Source organism: Lytechinus pictus, chromosome 9 (assembly GCF_037042905.1).
Source record: "Lytechinus pictus isolate F3 Inbred chromosome 9, Lp3.0, whole genome shotgun sequence".
NCBI classification, from domain to species: Eukaryota; Metazoa; Echinodermata; class Echinoidea; order Temnopleuroida; family Toxopneustidae; genus Lytechinus; species Lytechinus pictus.
Genome location: NC_087253.1, coordinates 20151696 through 20167500, shown reverse-complemented (window position 1 = coordinate 20167500; position 15805 = coordinate 20151696). Strand labels below are relative to the sequence as shown.

Sequence of the window (15805 nt, the reverse complement as noted above, 5' to 3'; positions counted from 1 at the left end):
TGGGAGGGGGCGTGGCAGGGGGAGGGGCAGGGGAAGGGGCAGAGGGGGAAGGGGCAGGGGGAAACCCAAAGATAAAATGTCACAGCTGGCTGCTTATTTTGTTTAGATGGGTGAGATGTCAAATGTCTATGACCTGGGGGCTCGTTGCAGGAAGAGTTTCATTTAAACCCAACTCGAACAATTAAGCGGATGTCCCAAATCCACACATTTTCTTTGTTGTGAATCAAGTTGTGTTTGATTATCGGAGTTGTGATTGATTGCAATTCTTTTTTGCAAAGGGCCCCTGTTCGTCTTGTAATTGCCTATTTGGTTCTTCCTAATTATGTAGAAATATGTGTTGGTCCTATAACACTCTTTCGATGGTTTAATAAGCGATTGAGTCTTCTGACTGTTTGTGAAACTGCCCCCTCTATGCATAGATTAGAATGAAATGTCTTTTTTTATATATATGTCTTTGAATTGACCTCTCCTACAATAATTATTTCAAAGGAAACGGCCACAACTGTGAAAGTTACAAATTCAGTGAAGCTTCAACAAAAATCTGACAGGATAAGAGTTCTCTGATAGGTCTTCATCTTTCTTGCAAAATTTTGTATACCGATTGGCATGATTTAAGCAGAGCAATAGTTTTTACTATTCCCCTGCTAACAGGAAAAAATGGTACATATAAAAAAATATTGACTGCTCTTTTATTGGGCAATAGTAAAAAACTGGTAAAAGTTATTACCCCTATTGTTATTGATCATAGGAATATAGACCAACTTTTTTCCCTTGACCTTTGGTCTCGGGGGGGGGGGGGGGGGGGGATAGTAAGCCTATACTGTAGTCAAAAGATCACTTGAGGTGAACAGTTTTTGCCATTGCCCTCATGAAGAGTCAATATTGTATGCAGTTTATAGCTATCTGGGGCGGAAGCAAAGTCATTTTACTTCTGCATTAAATATAGTTTTAAGCATATTATTGATAAACACTCTATCGATCGATAATTCACAATAAACCATTTAATGAATTGTTATTTTGTGGAATATTCATTAAACAGCACATGAGAGAGCAGCTTGCACATACTGTATCATTAAAAATATAGTTGAATAGAGCTTTTATCTTTCCATGAATTTTTGTCCAAATTTAATCAATATTTTCGTCAGTTTTCTCCTTCACTACAACCAATGTGACGTCAAAGTGGATTTCCATTTGAGAATAGAAGCTTTCACATTCAATTCAAATTAAATATACTTAGAGACCTCCTTTTTCATTAGATGATTATTTTAGATACATGTACAGATGAGGCTTTTCATATAGTATTCTATTGTATTTTGTTTTTTGTAATCTGGGTAAGATTTGTAAACATATCATTATGATAGAAAATATGTTTCTGACTTAAAGGGAAATGAAACCTTTGGATCAAGTTGGCTTGTGTCGAAACAGAAAAATCAAAGAATAAGAACACAGAAATTTTGAGAAAAATCAGACAAATAATGAGAAAGTTATGAGCATTTGAATATTGCAATCACTAATGCTATGGAGATCCTCCCATTGGCAATGCGACAAGGATGTGTGATGTCACATGTGAACAACTTTCCCTTTGATCGACTATAAAATACCCCAAAAATGTCTCTTTTTGCTTTTTCTTATGGTAATACAAACTCTTCATCCATGATGTATTCTTTAGAAATCTGTATTACATGCTCTCCTATAGAAAGAGCACATGATCTACTGATATATGTGATAAAAGAGGTAGTTTAAGTGAAATATATACTAAAGTAATTGGGAGAGTTGTTCACAAGTGACATCACACATCTTTGTCGCATTGCCAATAGGAGGATCTCCATAGCATTAGTGATCGCAATATTCAAATGCTCATAACTTTCTCATTATTTGTCTGATTTTTCTCAAACTTTCATTGATCTATTTCTTTGATTTTTCTGTTTTCACACAAGCTATCTTGTTCCAAAGGTTTAATTTTCCTTTAACCTTGTTCTGTTGTTCAGTCGAAAAAACATGATCATTCTGTTCTCAAATGAATTGTAGATAATACTGGATTCTTTGCCAATATTGATTCTGAGCTCCACTCAAGCTTAGGCCAGTGCTTCTCAACCTTATTTTTTTTACTCGAGGATCACTTTGACTCTCAGCTTTTTTCAAGGCCCACCTACCAAGAAAACATCCATTTTGGTGAAAAAAAATGTTTCGTGAAATTTTAACACAAAGTTCTGAAGCACATTCGAAACAAAGAGTTTGAGAATTACTCTGCATTTTCAAATGCTCGGTAAATGGGCGGCAATTAACTTCATCGGACCGATCGGACATAACATGTTCGGACAAATATGTGAAATATACTATAGTTTTTCCCCTATTTTTTTATTCTTTCTCTGGAGCTTCTCGCAGCCCATGTGAGAGAGCTTTGCGACCCATCAGTGGGCCACGAGGATGAGAAGCACTCACTGGCTTAGACCCTGGTCTTAGTCTGGGCTATGATTATGGAAAGGTATGAGCGTTATACATTTCTTTATACTGTAGCTTCTTGTGAGTTTCACAGGATCTTTCCCATTATCTAATGCTGGAGATAAAAATCTATTTATCATTTCAAGATGGTTTGAGTTTAATATGTTGAGATACTTTTATCATCTGGGGCCCGTAAGCTTAGCAGTCATCGTATAACTTTTTTGTTACAATTGTTTGCATTGACTACAATGTACAATTAATCGTAACAATCAACCATACGATTAATTGCTAGCCTTTGTGTTAACGGGACCCAGCTTATGGAGATTTAAATCACAATTTGTTACCAATGGCATACTAGTTAGACCTGAACTTTATACCATGGTTTAAGTTGAACTAGAGTCAGAATAAGTGCCCTTGAAACTTAACCTTAACTAGGTCAGGCTATTGTAAATGATACAGTCAACATGCAATTGCTAATCTGAGAAGTCCTAGCAAAAATAATCATAAATTCAATGAATTTGGGCTGAAATAAATTCTCTTTTTGGATTTGTCACAAAATTATGTTTCAAACAATTTTGTTTTTAATGTGCAGGTATGCAATTACCTAGCTCACCAGGGGGCCGTTTCATAAAGCTATTCGCAAGTTAAGAGCGACTTTGAGAACGACCGATGATCCTTTGATATTCACCAATAAATGTTCATTTATGATTATTCAGGACGTAAGAATGGATCACCAGTCGTTTTTAAAGTCGCTCTTAACTTACGAACAGCTTTATAAAAACACCCACCAGGGGAAGTTTTACAAAGAGTTAGGGGCCGATTGCACGAAAGGGTCTTTGCAAGGACCGTCTTTCGTGTCACCCATCTTTTATGATACACCATGTGAAACGCATTTCAAATAAATTATCTGCAAATATATTTTATTTGTCTGTTAGAATAAACAAAAATATTTTTTTATAAAATGATGTGATATCTCATGAAATTGTATAAAATTTGATTTAAAAGCTAGCTTACGAATTTTGTTTGTTTATCATAAATTTCAGAAACACCCCGCTTATAGCGCATCATAAAAGATGGGCGACACGAAAGACGGTCCTTGGAAAGACCCTTTCGTGCAATCGGCCCCAGTGTGGCTGAAAGTCATGCTAAGTGCTGACTCATACATGATTATTTAACACGCAATCTTATTGATTAATACGCAGTAGTGTGCATTCTCTTGGTATGATTTGACCAATGCGGTGCTGCCTTTCATTTGGCACGCAACTGGACATTTTAGTGCGACCCTAAGTCTGTTTGTGGGACCCCCCCCCCTTGCCGAGTCATGGGCTAGTCAGGGTTGAGTTCATGAAACAACCTTCAAAACTAAAATAACTATCCGAATGTTCTTTAAGCCCTTTTGACATGTGTATAGATCATACTACTGAATGACAATTATTCACAACAGGTGAATAAAGTATACATTTTAATCTACTCTATTTTCACAAATTGAGAGTTTGAACAGAATTATGATTGTAAATTATAATCTATGACAATAAATGGTATTCAGAATGCCATGATAATAAAAAATAACAACTTTTTGCTAATTTTTATTAGTTTTGAATGTTCATTGAGTGTTTGTAGCCATGAGGTGAACGCAATATTGAATGATAGAGGGGAAGTTCACCCTGACAAAAAAAAGTTTATTTTAAAAATAATAGAAAAAAATAATTTACAAAATGCCGAAGGTTTGAGAGAAATCCATCAAAGAACAAAAAAGTTATTAGGATTTTTAATCATTTGATTTTGTGACGTCATATGCGAGCAGCTTTCCTACATACCGTAGGGTAAAAAAAATCAATGAAATGTCATTTTTTTCAGAAAAATTGACAGTGGTTCTTACTGTATCTTCAGTATATCAATAGACAAATAATTTCACACCCGTTCCTAAAAAGAAAAACAAAATAAGTCATCACGAACCATAAAAAACTAAATTTATGCATTTTGTATTTACGTGATTAACATATATGGGGTAGTAGACCAAAAGCTTCGTTCTCTGTTATGTTGGTTGTTCAGCTGAACTCCGTTGGCTTCACTCACCAAATACAGAGACCGAAGTTCTAGCGCGATCTGTACAGGGGACTCAATGGCCATATGTTTATGTGTATTAAGTTCGGATAAAACAGGGCAGTCAAGTTGCGCGACAGCCGAGGTAAGTCACTGTTTTTGTTCCTTTTAACTTGATTTTCCCCGTTTTTTGGCAATTAATGCCAAGAGGGAATATTAATTTGCATTTCAGTCGCGTTAATTTTCAAATGTTTGATTCATTAAAGACAAAAATTGAAGAGCCCTGATGGGGGGGATTTTGCATTGTAAGTCCCCTAATGGTGGCTGCGCGATAGCGAGCCGTCTGTGTACGAGGAGAAATTAAAAAAATAAAAAAAATGTTAAAAAACTCCTCGAAACAGAGGGCTGCCAGCTGTCTAATGGGGTAGCTGCCCTTTTATGGCATCACAAATAAAAAACCTGAAATTCTATTTTTCGCCCCGTACTTCAAGTTTGGCCCTCTCAAATTTTTGACTCATTAGATCACATGTCTTGATTAAAACGGGGCCATTCTGAAAGAAGATGACATAAATAGCGGATCAGGGAGAAATAAGAGAATGATGTATGATTATTTATTTATGATTTTATCGCCACAAGCAGGTGAGTAATGGAAACGCTAAATGTGTACCATAATGTTTTATTGATCTAGCAAAAAAAGCAGGGATTGTTAAAAAGCCGGCATCTGAACGACGAATAATCAATCAAAATTAATAATACAATTTCCGAAACACTGCATTTCAATCAACACAATTTTTAATTTGAATTTAGAAAAAATATCACCTGCATACCAGGTGGCCTAATATTGTGTAAAGGCCACTGGGGGGGAAAATATATATATATGCCTATATTATGAACGGGAAAAAGTCAAAGGCACTTAGGAAAGATAATCAGTTAAAGCAAGATTGGGCGATTCCACTCGAGATTCCACTCTGCCATTTTCACATGTTTCGACCTGCTGTCCAAACAAACTAGTCACTTTAATTAGTTTTGTGGCAATAATAAAGTGCTACTGGGTAGACATGTGAAAAAAAATGACGACCACAAATATGTTGCCCATGGATGAACTAGAGGTTAAAATGTTGCATGTCGTACGGGACATTGCTGAGTCCCTTACGACACGGCATGTTTACCTATAACTCACCCATAAGCAATTTGTTTTTGTTGGTTGCAGTTTTTCACATGACTACCAATTATTACTTTATCACTGACGAAAAAAGAACATTTCAACCAAAGTCTGCTACTGGACATTATTTGTGATTCTTGTGAAACAAAGAGCTATTTGATCATTGGTTGTGATGTTATGAATCAGAGGACAACAACAACACCACCAACAACATTAAAATAACATTTTATTCCAAAGTGTATCAATAAAGAGAGAACAAGCATGATTCTGGCCATTCATTTTTTCGTGGCCTCCCCAGCCAATATCCTAACCAGTCACGTTATGGCAGAGTTATGGGTAATACGGTAAAAGCATCATTTGGGGGAATGATTGAGTTCAATTCGGCTGTTGGGAGCTTATTGGCGTGATGAGCCACAATGATGAGCCACAATCGCAACTTTTGAGTAATAATGAAGATATATATTTTTATGAAGCTTAAACGCACATAGAATTTATGAATGATTTTATCATTTTGGAGATTTTATAAATGCGGAGTGGATTTGAGCGCGGGCGAACTCTTTGCCTCAGCGATGACGTATGAAGAACGATTTGATATTTTCCGTATTCATGAAGGTTGCTTCTAAAATTCTTTTCAGTTAACATTGATTCAATATCAATTGAAAAGTTGGAATTAAAGGCTCGGAACGATAAGGCAGTTTTCAAAGTTCAATGAATTTTTTTTTCATATATCTTCTAGAAGAAAGGTTCAATGCAGACGATTATTTATGCGTTAAGAATATTCTGTGGTGATTCGCCGCAGGCGCATGTCATTGACGTCATTATTTACCTTTTGTTTGAAATGCGGAAATGGATTCCATTAAAAGACTATCTCTTTGTTTTAACATTAGAATCATAACAATATTATGAAATATTACCTGCCGCTCGGAAATGTTGAAATATTAAAGGAATTGAAATGATTATTGGACAATCGCCGGTACCAGGAGAAATTATACAATGCCATTACGTTTTGATATACGTCTGCCAACTTTGCTGAGTTGATTTATGGGGCCATATTTTGCGTAATGTAAACGGTGAAAGTTCATTGATCTTCGAAGTCGAATGTGAAAAAAAAAACATTTTCATTGCAAATTATTGAGTTACATCAATGCATGTTAATTCATTGAAGTTAATATATACAATTATTCAAATTTCAATTTACTTCATGTTGAAAAACAGTAAAGAAAGTGGTCGACGGGGTGGTCGATCGAAGTGACTCGGCGCAAAAATTTTGACGTTTCTTAAATATACACAATCTTATTTCTGATAGATTTGACTCAATAATCAGAAATTTATATAATATTTCACCGCTTTGCTTTCCTTGGGTCACCGTTTCTCCTTATTTTTTTAGTCGTGAAACTTTCGGGGGCCATGGCCCAAAACAATGTATGTCAGTGATAGCGCAATCAGTGGATATTCCACTGGTGCTAAAACTGACCTCAGCTCTTCGTGTGTTTTTGACTTAATGAGAAGGCCTTTATCTGCGAATATCGCTTATGAAAACTAGTAATTGTTTTGTACAAGATATATTAATTATATACTTTTTATTGGTCCCTACCATTAAGTTGTTTGATTTATCTTTGTGCTATATTAATTTTATACAAGTTATTCGGTTTTATGCCAATAAATTATTTACTTTCTTCCTGTTTTCTTAGCCTGTTGTTTAGAATGCAAACAGGTTATATTTTTTTCTGGAACGATAGCAAACAGTTTGGACATCTTGTACACGATCGCCCTGAGTACAATCGATCGTAATCGTATAATTTACGTGACCAGTGTTCATTTTCTTTGTCTAAAACATTTGTCCTTAAATATTGACCAGTATACAAACGACAAGTATTGCTTTTTAGTGTAATGACGACATTCATCATCATTGGGTACGCTGTTTTGGGTTATTTCTCTCTCCCCCCCCCTCTTCTTTTAATATTATTTGAATATTTTATCATTAAAAAAATATATATCTCACACCTAGTACGTTTTGTTTTCATTGTTTTGTTTATACCTCGGTCACATTTGCTCTACGGCCAGTCGAAAACAGCCTTTTTATTCAATTTTATTTAAAACATCTATATGAAACTGGTACCAAAAAAATTTTAAAACGGCTGTTTTCGACTCGCCGTACGGCCACCACATGGCAATGTAACCGATGTATTATAGATGATAAAACCCCTTAATATCAGGAAATTCAATTTGACCCCTTCCATCCCTTTTAAGAGTTAAGCAGGTCAAATGAAATATAAAGTTATCATTCACTCCATACATGATAGATAGAAGAAACATGTATACAAAGTGGATGCCATTAAATAAAATACAATATAGAAAACACAATGAAAAAGTAAAGAGTAAAATGATGAGAGAAGAGGGGAGACAAAGAGAGAGATAGAGAGAGAGCGATTAAGGGAAAGAAAAATTGAATTAAGGGAAGGAATGGACAGCTGAAAAAACAACACCACATAACTGTATATAGTAGCGAGTGAAATTATTGTAGATGTGCAATATATTAATCACAAAGCGAAACAGCATCAGTTCCGTCTATAGTCAGTTGTTTGCTTAAGTTATTTTCCTTGTAATTTCCAAGTTATTAATAGTTGGTGAACAAGTCTTCCATTCCTGCTGGCTAAAATCTGCAAGACAGAAAATGGGTTAAAACCAAACAAAAATTCCGTGCTCACCCTCGCTTTCTTCGGATTGCAGGCAAGCCAAGGGCAAATATCACAAGTCAATATTAATGAGCGATCGATCGCATGCAACACGCCAAGGATATTCATTTCATTATACCAAATACAGGAGGCCGGTTTCACAAATAGTTGCAGCTATTGTAACTTTGTCATCATGGCAACTACCATGGTAACAGGGCTCAGCAGCCAATCACAATCAATGTTTCCATGGAAGTTACAATAATGGCAAACAGTTATAAACCTTTTTGAAAGGGGGCCCTAATGGGGAATTTCATACTCTGTATACACGAACATTCTATAGAAAAAAGAAATCTATTGATTTTTGCCCTGGAGATTATGGATACCTCGCTACATATCCCCTATCTTACGACTCCCAAGTCACACTCTAAAAACACAGTAAAATTTTACCCAATATCGGGTAGGAAGGGAACACGCATGCTTGCTGGGTATTTTTTCTTTTACCCCATATTGGGCTAAATGCATGTTAGGGTAAATTTGAGCGCAACATTGCGTAAAATTTACAGAATATTTGGTATGGTTTTACCCAACAAAATGCATGTTCCCATTTCACCCAATATTGGGAATACCTTTTCATAGTGCACGAGTTAATGTGATCAAGACTACCGTCTTTTCCCGCGTATGAACATGATGAAGGCCATGTAATGTCAACGTTCTTGCCGATGTTACAAAAATCATATTTTTTTAACTTGTATTTTATGGTCACATTTATTAACTTTCAGGAGCGCTTTCTTTTGATCGTCTTGGGGTGGATATAACGAAGGCTTCGAAATTATGAGAAAGAGGGTCAGGGGTTTATGCAAGGCAGCGTACAAATTTTTAACTTCTGGCGTCGATCTGTGGAATAAACAAGCAGTAAATCACGTGCCAGGCCATTGCCAATGTTTTGTCGATATTACAAAAAATGAGAATTTTTATGGTCATATTTACTAACTTCCATGGGTGATTACTTGTAATGTTGATGGGATTGGGTGTAATAAAGGCGTCGAAATTTCAGTAAGTCAACTTTATGTTTTGAACTTTTGGCGTCAATTTGTGGAATAAAAATATAAAGATATAGTATGTCAAGTCCCAGGCCATTAAGGTTTTGTCGATGAGAAATTTTAGCTGAATTTTGTGGTCATATTTATCAACTTTCAAGAGAGAAGGATTCAATTAGGCAATTGCATGTTTTGAACTTATGGCGTCACTTTAGGACATAATACATGTACAGTATATCCAATTACAACACTAATCCCAAAGTTTTATCGATGTTACAAAAATATGTTTTTAGTTGTGTTTAAGGTCATTTTTATTTAATTTCAAGGTTGATTACTTTTAATGTTCACGGGTAGATATAATAAATGCTTCGAATTGTTCAAGATTTAAGTTCGGAAACTATGCATGGTATGAACACTTGGCGTCGATTTGTGAAATGTATATCATATACGCAAAGCCTTAATATTTACAAAATGAAAAGCACATCCTCTCTAAAATAGTTTCTTTTCTCATTTTACTCTTGTCTTCTTAGCCGCTTACGGTCTAAAATGATCATTCAATACGCACATTGAGAATAACGACACGACGATCTATATTCATGAACTTGGTCATGGGGACAACATGGCGGCTAATAACAGGGCATAGACCTACTTTGCGCTTGTGGACGTGAACTTTCGACTTGTTTAATAAGGACGAAATAAAGTTTGGTCTTTATTTACGAAATAAAGGGCGTTGCAACCGTTATCTGAAAAATATAATAAATTGTAATATTACTTATTAGAGGGATAGTTGATATAGTCTTTAAAATATAGAATGTATATTTACATGACTGACAAGAATATGATGTTGTTTGAAGGTTTGCATGGTGGTATGTACAATCGCTGATGTGGTTTACGGTACACCATGTGGAGTGTTATAGAAACAGTGGATAGAAGAAGAGAAGAAATGGATAGGCGAGAAAGTAGGGATTTAAGAGTAGAGTATTCTTTCTTGAAAGTAGTCCTGAAGACGGACAGTCAACCTGTCCGAAACGTCGAGTCTCTCTACTACTCATCATCTCTACTCGCCGACTCAAGCCAGCATCTCCTCATCAGCTCTACTACTCAAGCTGTTCTCAACTCATCAAACTTTCCTGGTTTACAGTCCTTTTCAGGGCTACTTTCAAGAAATAATACTCTACTCTCAAATCTCCACTTTCTCGCCTATCCATTTCTTCTCTTCTTCTATCCACTGTTTCTATAACACTCCACATGGTGTACCGTAAACCACATCAGCGATTGACAAGAATATACTCACTCTTCATAACAAAAATGCTATCAAGTCCACCAATAACGATTTTCTGTCCCAATTTCAAGTATACTTCAGATTGTTTTTAAAGTGTTTCACTACCTTTACTGACGTACGTTTGAAAAGGAGAATAATAAAAAAACTCACCATATTGATATTCCTTGACAAAATCACTGTTTGAGGCTTTTACCACCATCTGAATTTTCATCACTGTTTTGATGTCTGACTAACGATATTAAGCCATTTTTTATTGCCGGGTTGTTCCTTCATCCACCTTCAAGTTATAAAAACGAACTATATTCCCTTGTACATGGTAGACTTCCCCAATGAATATTTCGAATGGCATATAATTATCAAAAATAAAGTCTATGAATTGACTACATTGCTTAAGGGTGTCATTTTCACATTCGAACACAATTAGCGAAGCTCTGGGCATAATCTGACCACTATTTCTTATTGTCTCCACTTCTTAATCTCTGCTCTCGTTAAACAGTTAAAATCATGCTTCATGCATGGTATAAGGATATTTCTGCTGCCACTGTTATCTCATTAGAGGAGTACGAATTATACGAATCTTATTAAGACAGTTTGTTTAAGAGCCCATCTAAATTTTCATCACTATTTTGATGTCTGACTAACTATATTAAGCCATTTCTTATTGCCGGGTTGTTCCTTCATCCACCTTCAAGGTATAAAAAAAGAACTATATTCCCTTGTACATGATAGACTTCCCCCAATGAATATTTCGAATGGCATATAATTATCAAAAATAAAATCTATAAATTGACTACATTGCTTAAGGGTGTCATTTTCACGTTCGAACACAATTAGCGTATAGCTCTGTGCATAATCTTACCACTATTTATTAATTGTCTCCACTTCTTAATCTCTGCTCTCGTTAAACAGTTAAAATCATACTTCATGCATGGTATAAGGACATTTCTGCTGCCACTGTTATCTCATTAGAGGAGTACGAAACAGTTTTCACAGTTTTTTCACAAGGTTAGATGATACATTGCTAAAAGTGCGAATAGATAATTAGAGGATCTGAAGGTCCACTGCAAAGACATACAGCGATGTAGGAAAATAAGACATATAGGTATTATTTAATAAAATTGTAATATGTACATTTATACTTTATATTCTAAGCGCTTTACATTGCAATTATTATTACCCGGTCGTCAATGGCGTTAATGAACCAAGACAATTGAGGGGCGAGAAATGGTGTATCGGGCAAATTCTATAAAAAGCTGCGAGCGCGCAAAAATTTCGACATTTTCATTACAAAATCAAATTTTGTGATAGATTTGACACAATATTTAGAAAAATTATATGTACTCCATTTTCTCGATTTCCTTTTCTATTTTCTTTTCTTGGTAGTGATTTTTTTTTTTTTTTGGGGGGGGCGAGCGCCCCCAGTCCCCCATCCCCTCCTTACGCTACCGCCGGTCATCGGATCCTGACATTTAATTTACTTTTTTTTCCACCGCTAGCAAAGCTATACGATTCTCCATGTTCGTCCTATATTAATATTTCGAAATAAACAAAAGCCTTATTTTCTTTAAAGGTCAAGTCTAACCCAGAAAAGGTTAATTTAACAAGAAAGAGAACAAGTGGAGCGCCTCTGGCAGTCTCACCTGCATCACGCGATTCCATATAGCAGCAGTGCTGACTTTGGAAACTACTATAACATTATTCTTCACCAAAAATGATACAATACTATGTTCATTGACAATAAATGACATTTGACCTTGATCATGCGACCAAAGACTTGTCAGTGATACTTGATTACCCCTCTATCCACATTTTATAAACTTTGAAAGTTATGACAGTAATCTAATAATTACCTCCAAAATGGCGAAGGTTCATTGACATTAAATGACCTTTGACTTTGGTCATGTGACATGAAACTCGCATGAGATGTTCAGTGATACTTGATTACTCTTATGTCCAAGTTTTATGAATCAGATCCATAAACTTTCAGAGTTATGATGGTAATTCAACAAATACCCCCACGTGGCCAAAGTTCATTGACCTTAAATGACCTTTGACCTTGTTCATGTGACCTGAGACTCGCACAGGATGTTCAGTGATACTTGATTTACTCTTATGTTCTAGTTTTATGAATCAGATCCATAAACTTTCGAAGTTATTATGGTAATTCAACAAATACCCCTAACTTGGCCAAGTTCATTGACCTTAAATGACATTTGACCTTGGTCATGTGACCTGAAACTCGCACGGGATGTTTGATGATACTTGATTACTCTTATGTCCAAGTTATATGAATCAGACCCATAAAATGTTAAATTTATGATGGTAATTCAACAAATATCTTCAACTTGGTCAAAGTTCATTGACCCTAAATGACCTTTGACCTTGGTCATGTGACTAGAAACTCAAGCAGTATGTTCAATTATACTTGATTACCCTTATGGCCAAGTTTCACTAACTAGGTTCATATACTTTTGAAGTTATGACGACATTTCAAAACCTTAACCTTAGGTAAAGATTTTGAGGTTGATTCCCCCAACATGGTCTAAGTTCATTGACCCTAAATGACCTTTGACCGTGGTCATGTGACGTGAAACTCAGGCAGGATGTTTAGTAATACTTGATTAACCTTATGTTTAAGTTTCATGAACTAGGTCATTTCAAAAACTTAACCTTCGGTTAAGATTTGATGCCGACGCCGCCGTCGGAAAAGCGGCGCCTTTAGTCTCACTCTGCTATGCAGGTGAGACAAAAAAATCAAAGAAGCGTAACACTGAAAAAATCATCAAAATCGGATGTAAAATAAAAAAAAGTTTTGACATTTCAAAGTTTTGCTTAATTTCAGAAAACAGTTACATGCACATTATGGTCAGTTTGTAAATGAGGAGTACGATGACGTCATCCGCTCACTATTTTTGTTGTTTTTTATTATAGGAAATATTCTATTTTTCCTCATTGTTAAATAAACAATGATTAATTCCTCACTGAACATGTGGAATTAGCATCGTTTAATGATATATTCAAGTTGGTCAAATCTGTAAAAAAATGAAATATTGTATAATTCAATCAATAAAAAAAACAAAAGAAATAGTGAGTGAAGGACATCATCGACTGTCTCATTTGCATATCAATGAATTGGGCATATCACTGTTTTCTGGGGAAAAAAAAAATAAACAAAACTTTACAATGTCATAACTTTCTTATTTTACATCCGACTTTGATGAAATTATTAGCGTTATGCTAGCTTGATTTTTATCTTTTTATTCAAATCAACTTTTTCTGGGGTGGACTTGACCTTTAATGTTCACGGTGTTTCGATTTGCAAACTGTATAATTTTACATGATTTAGGCCATGTAAAAATCGGCTGGCATGTGTAGGTGTCGTTAATGTTGACAGGTCCCATACAATTTACATGTTTTAGGCCAAGCAAATTCAGTTAGCACGTGAATGGCTTCGTGGTTGTTGACAGGACTTGTCTTGAGCTATTTGTCAAAAATCAGGATCTGGGTCAGCAAACGGAGACATATTGGCAAGCGTAATACGCAATCAACATTCATAAAATATGACATAGATGCCACATTGTGGTAATAAGCACATACATACTACTCCTCGCGTATGCGGCACATCAAACGGTTTATTTCCAATTCGTCTCATGCCAATTCATCAAATTGCAAACTCGTCTACTATCATTGGTCTACCATCGGTTCGTCCACTCACCACATGGTCAACTTTCATTTAGTCTAATGCCATTCCATCTAATAAACAGTTGGTCCAATAGCCATGTAGTCCATATACCATTTGGTCTAATTGGACTAAGTGTTAAATTGTGCAAAATGTATGAAAATTAAATGAATATTAGACCAAATGATTATGAGACAAATGGTAATTAGACGAAGTGATGATTGGACCAAATGGGTAATGGACCAAATGATTGTTAGACGAAATGTTGATGGACGGAATGGCGTAAGACTACATTAAAGTACACCATGTGGTGAGTGGACGAGTTGGCAGGAGACGAATTAGCAATTTACCTATCATTTTTTTTGTTCGTATGTCAATAGCGACACTAGCGTACCTACGGGGGGCAGACTGCCCCCCTGGCGAGTCACAACCCATGCAAGGGACATATCCCTGCCTCCCTTGATGAGTCTTTAGGACTTTTTTTTCTTTCTTTCTTTTGCTTATCAAATTTTTTTCTGGTACGAAATCTTTTATTTGTGGTTGAAGAGCTTTTTTTTTTTTTTTTGCTTGTCAAATTTTTTGGCGGACGAATTTGCCTGTGGAAAATCCTAGGTACGCCACTGAATAGCGATCGATGTTTTTGTTGAAGCACGTTCTTAATTTTCCGTCTAATTTGACAAGAATTGAGATGAATTCGAACTCAGGACGCACGCTACCTAGAAGAACTCGTTTTAGTAGTACGTGATTTGAATGTATTTGTCCATATATTCTACGTCCGACAGATAGTCGAAGTATGTGCACCCCCCTACCCATGATTTTCAGAAGTCTCCAGGGTATTTTAAGGAGTACGGGGCATAGACGGCGGGGGGGGGGGGGGGGTCCGTCCCCCCTAAATTTGAGGTGGGGGGGGGGCGGCCCCCCTAAAATTTCTGCTGATAACCTTTTTTTTTGCTTGTCAATTTTATTTCCTGCGTCTCCCCCCCCCTAAAGTCAGGTGGACACCCCCTAAAATGTTGGTTGATAATTTTTTTTTGCTTGTCAATTTTGTTACCTGTGTCCATCCCAAAATTTCAGGTGGACCCCCCCCCCCCTCTAATTTTTTTGGCTTCCGCCGCCTTTGGTAAGGGGCATTATAGGGGATTTTAAATTTCCAGGGGGTTTTCCAAACTTAAAAAACCGTGAGATTTTGTAAACAGTGTAGACTGGTCTTCACGTATATTCATATTCAATCGGGTTAAATTTTAATTGAAATAGATAGCAGTCAAATACAAGTCAAATAACAACAGTCAAACGCAAGTGAATATAAATAAATCAAATAAAATCGAACGTAGCTCCTTAGGTTCTTTCTGCATGCTTTTAGAATCTTTAAAGAGATAAGAATGTCTATTTTCAATTAAGAAGATTACAAAATCATCCCGTGCTTCACGCTTGCATTATAGGCATTTATTTCTTTACACAGAAAAATTACTTGGATACGCTTTTAAA

General features: G+C 35.9%; 1 protein-coding gene across 1 annotated transcript in view; it reads left to right on the top strand.

The window, feature by feature from the left end:
• Nucleotides 1-4025, top strand: part of LOC129268144 (DNA topoisomerase 3-beta-1-like) — a 28304-nt gene extending 24279 nt beyond the window's left edge. Inside the window, exons 16-17 of the mRNA XM_064104896.1 lie at nt 1-781; nt 3762-4025. The exon at nt 1-781 is cut by the window's left edge and continues 137 nt beyond it. Coding sequence (XP_063960966.1) covers nt 1-106 — 106 coding nt within the window. The 3' untranslated portion in view covers nt 107-781; nt 3762-4025. The remainder of the gene's footprint in view (nt 782-3761) is intronic.
• The last annotated feature ends 11780 nt before the right edge of the window (nt 4026-15805 follow it).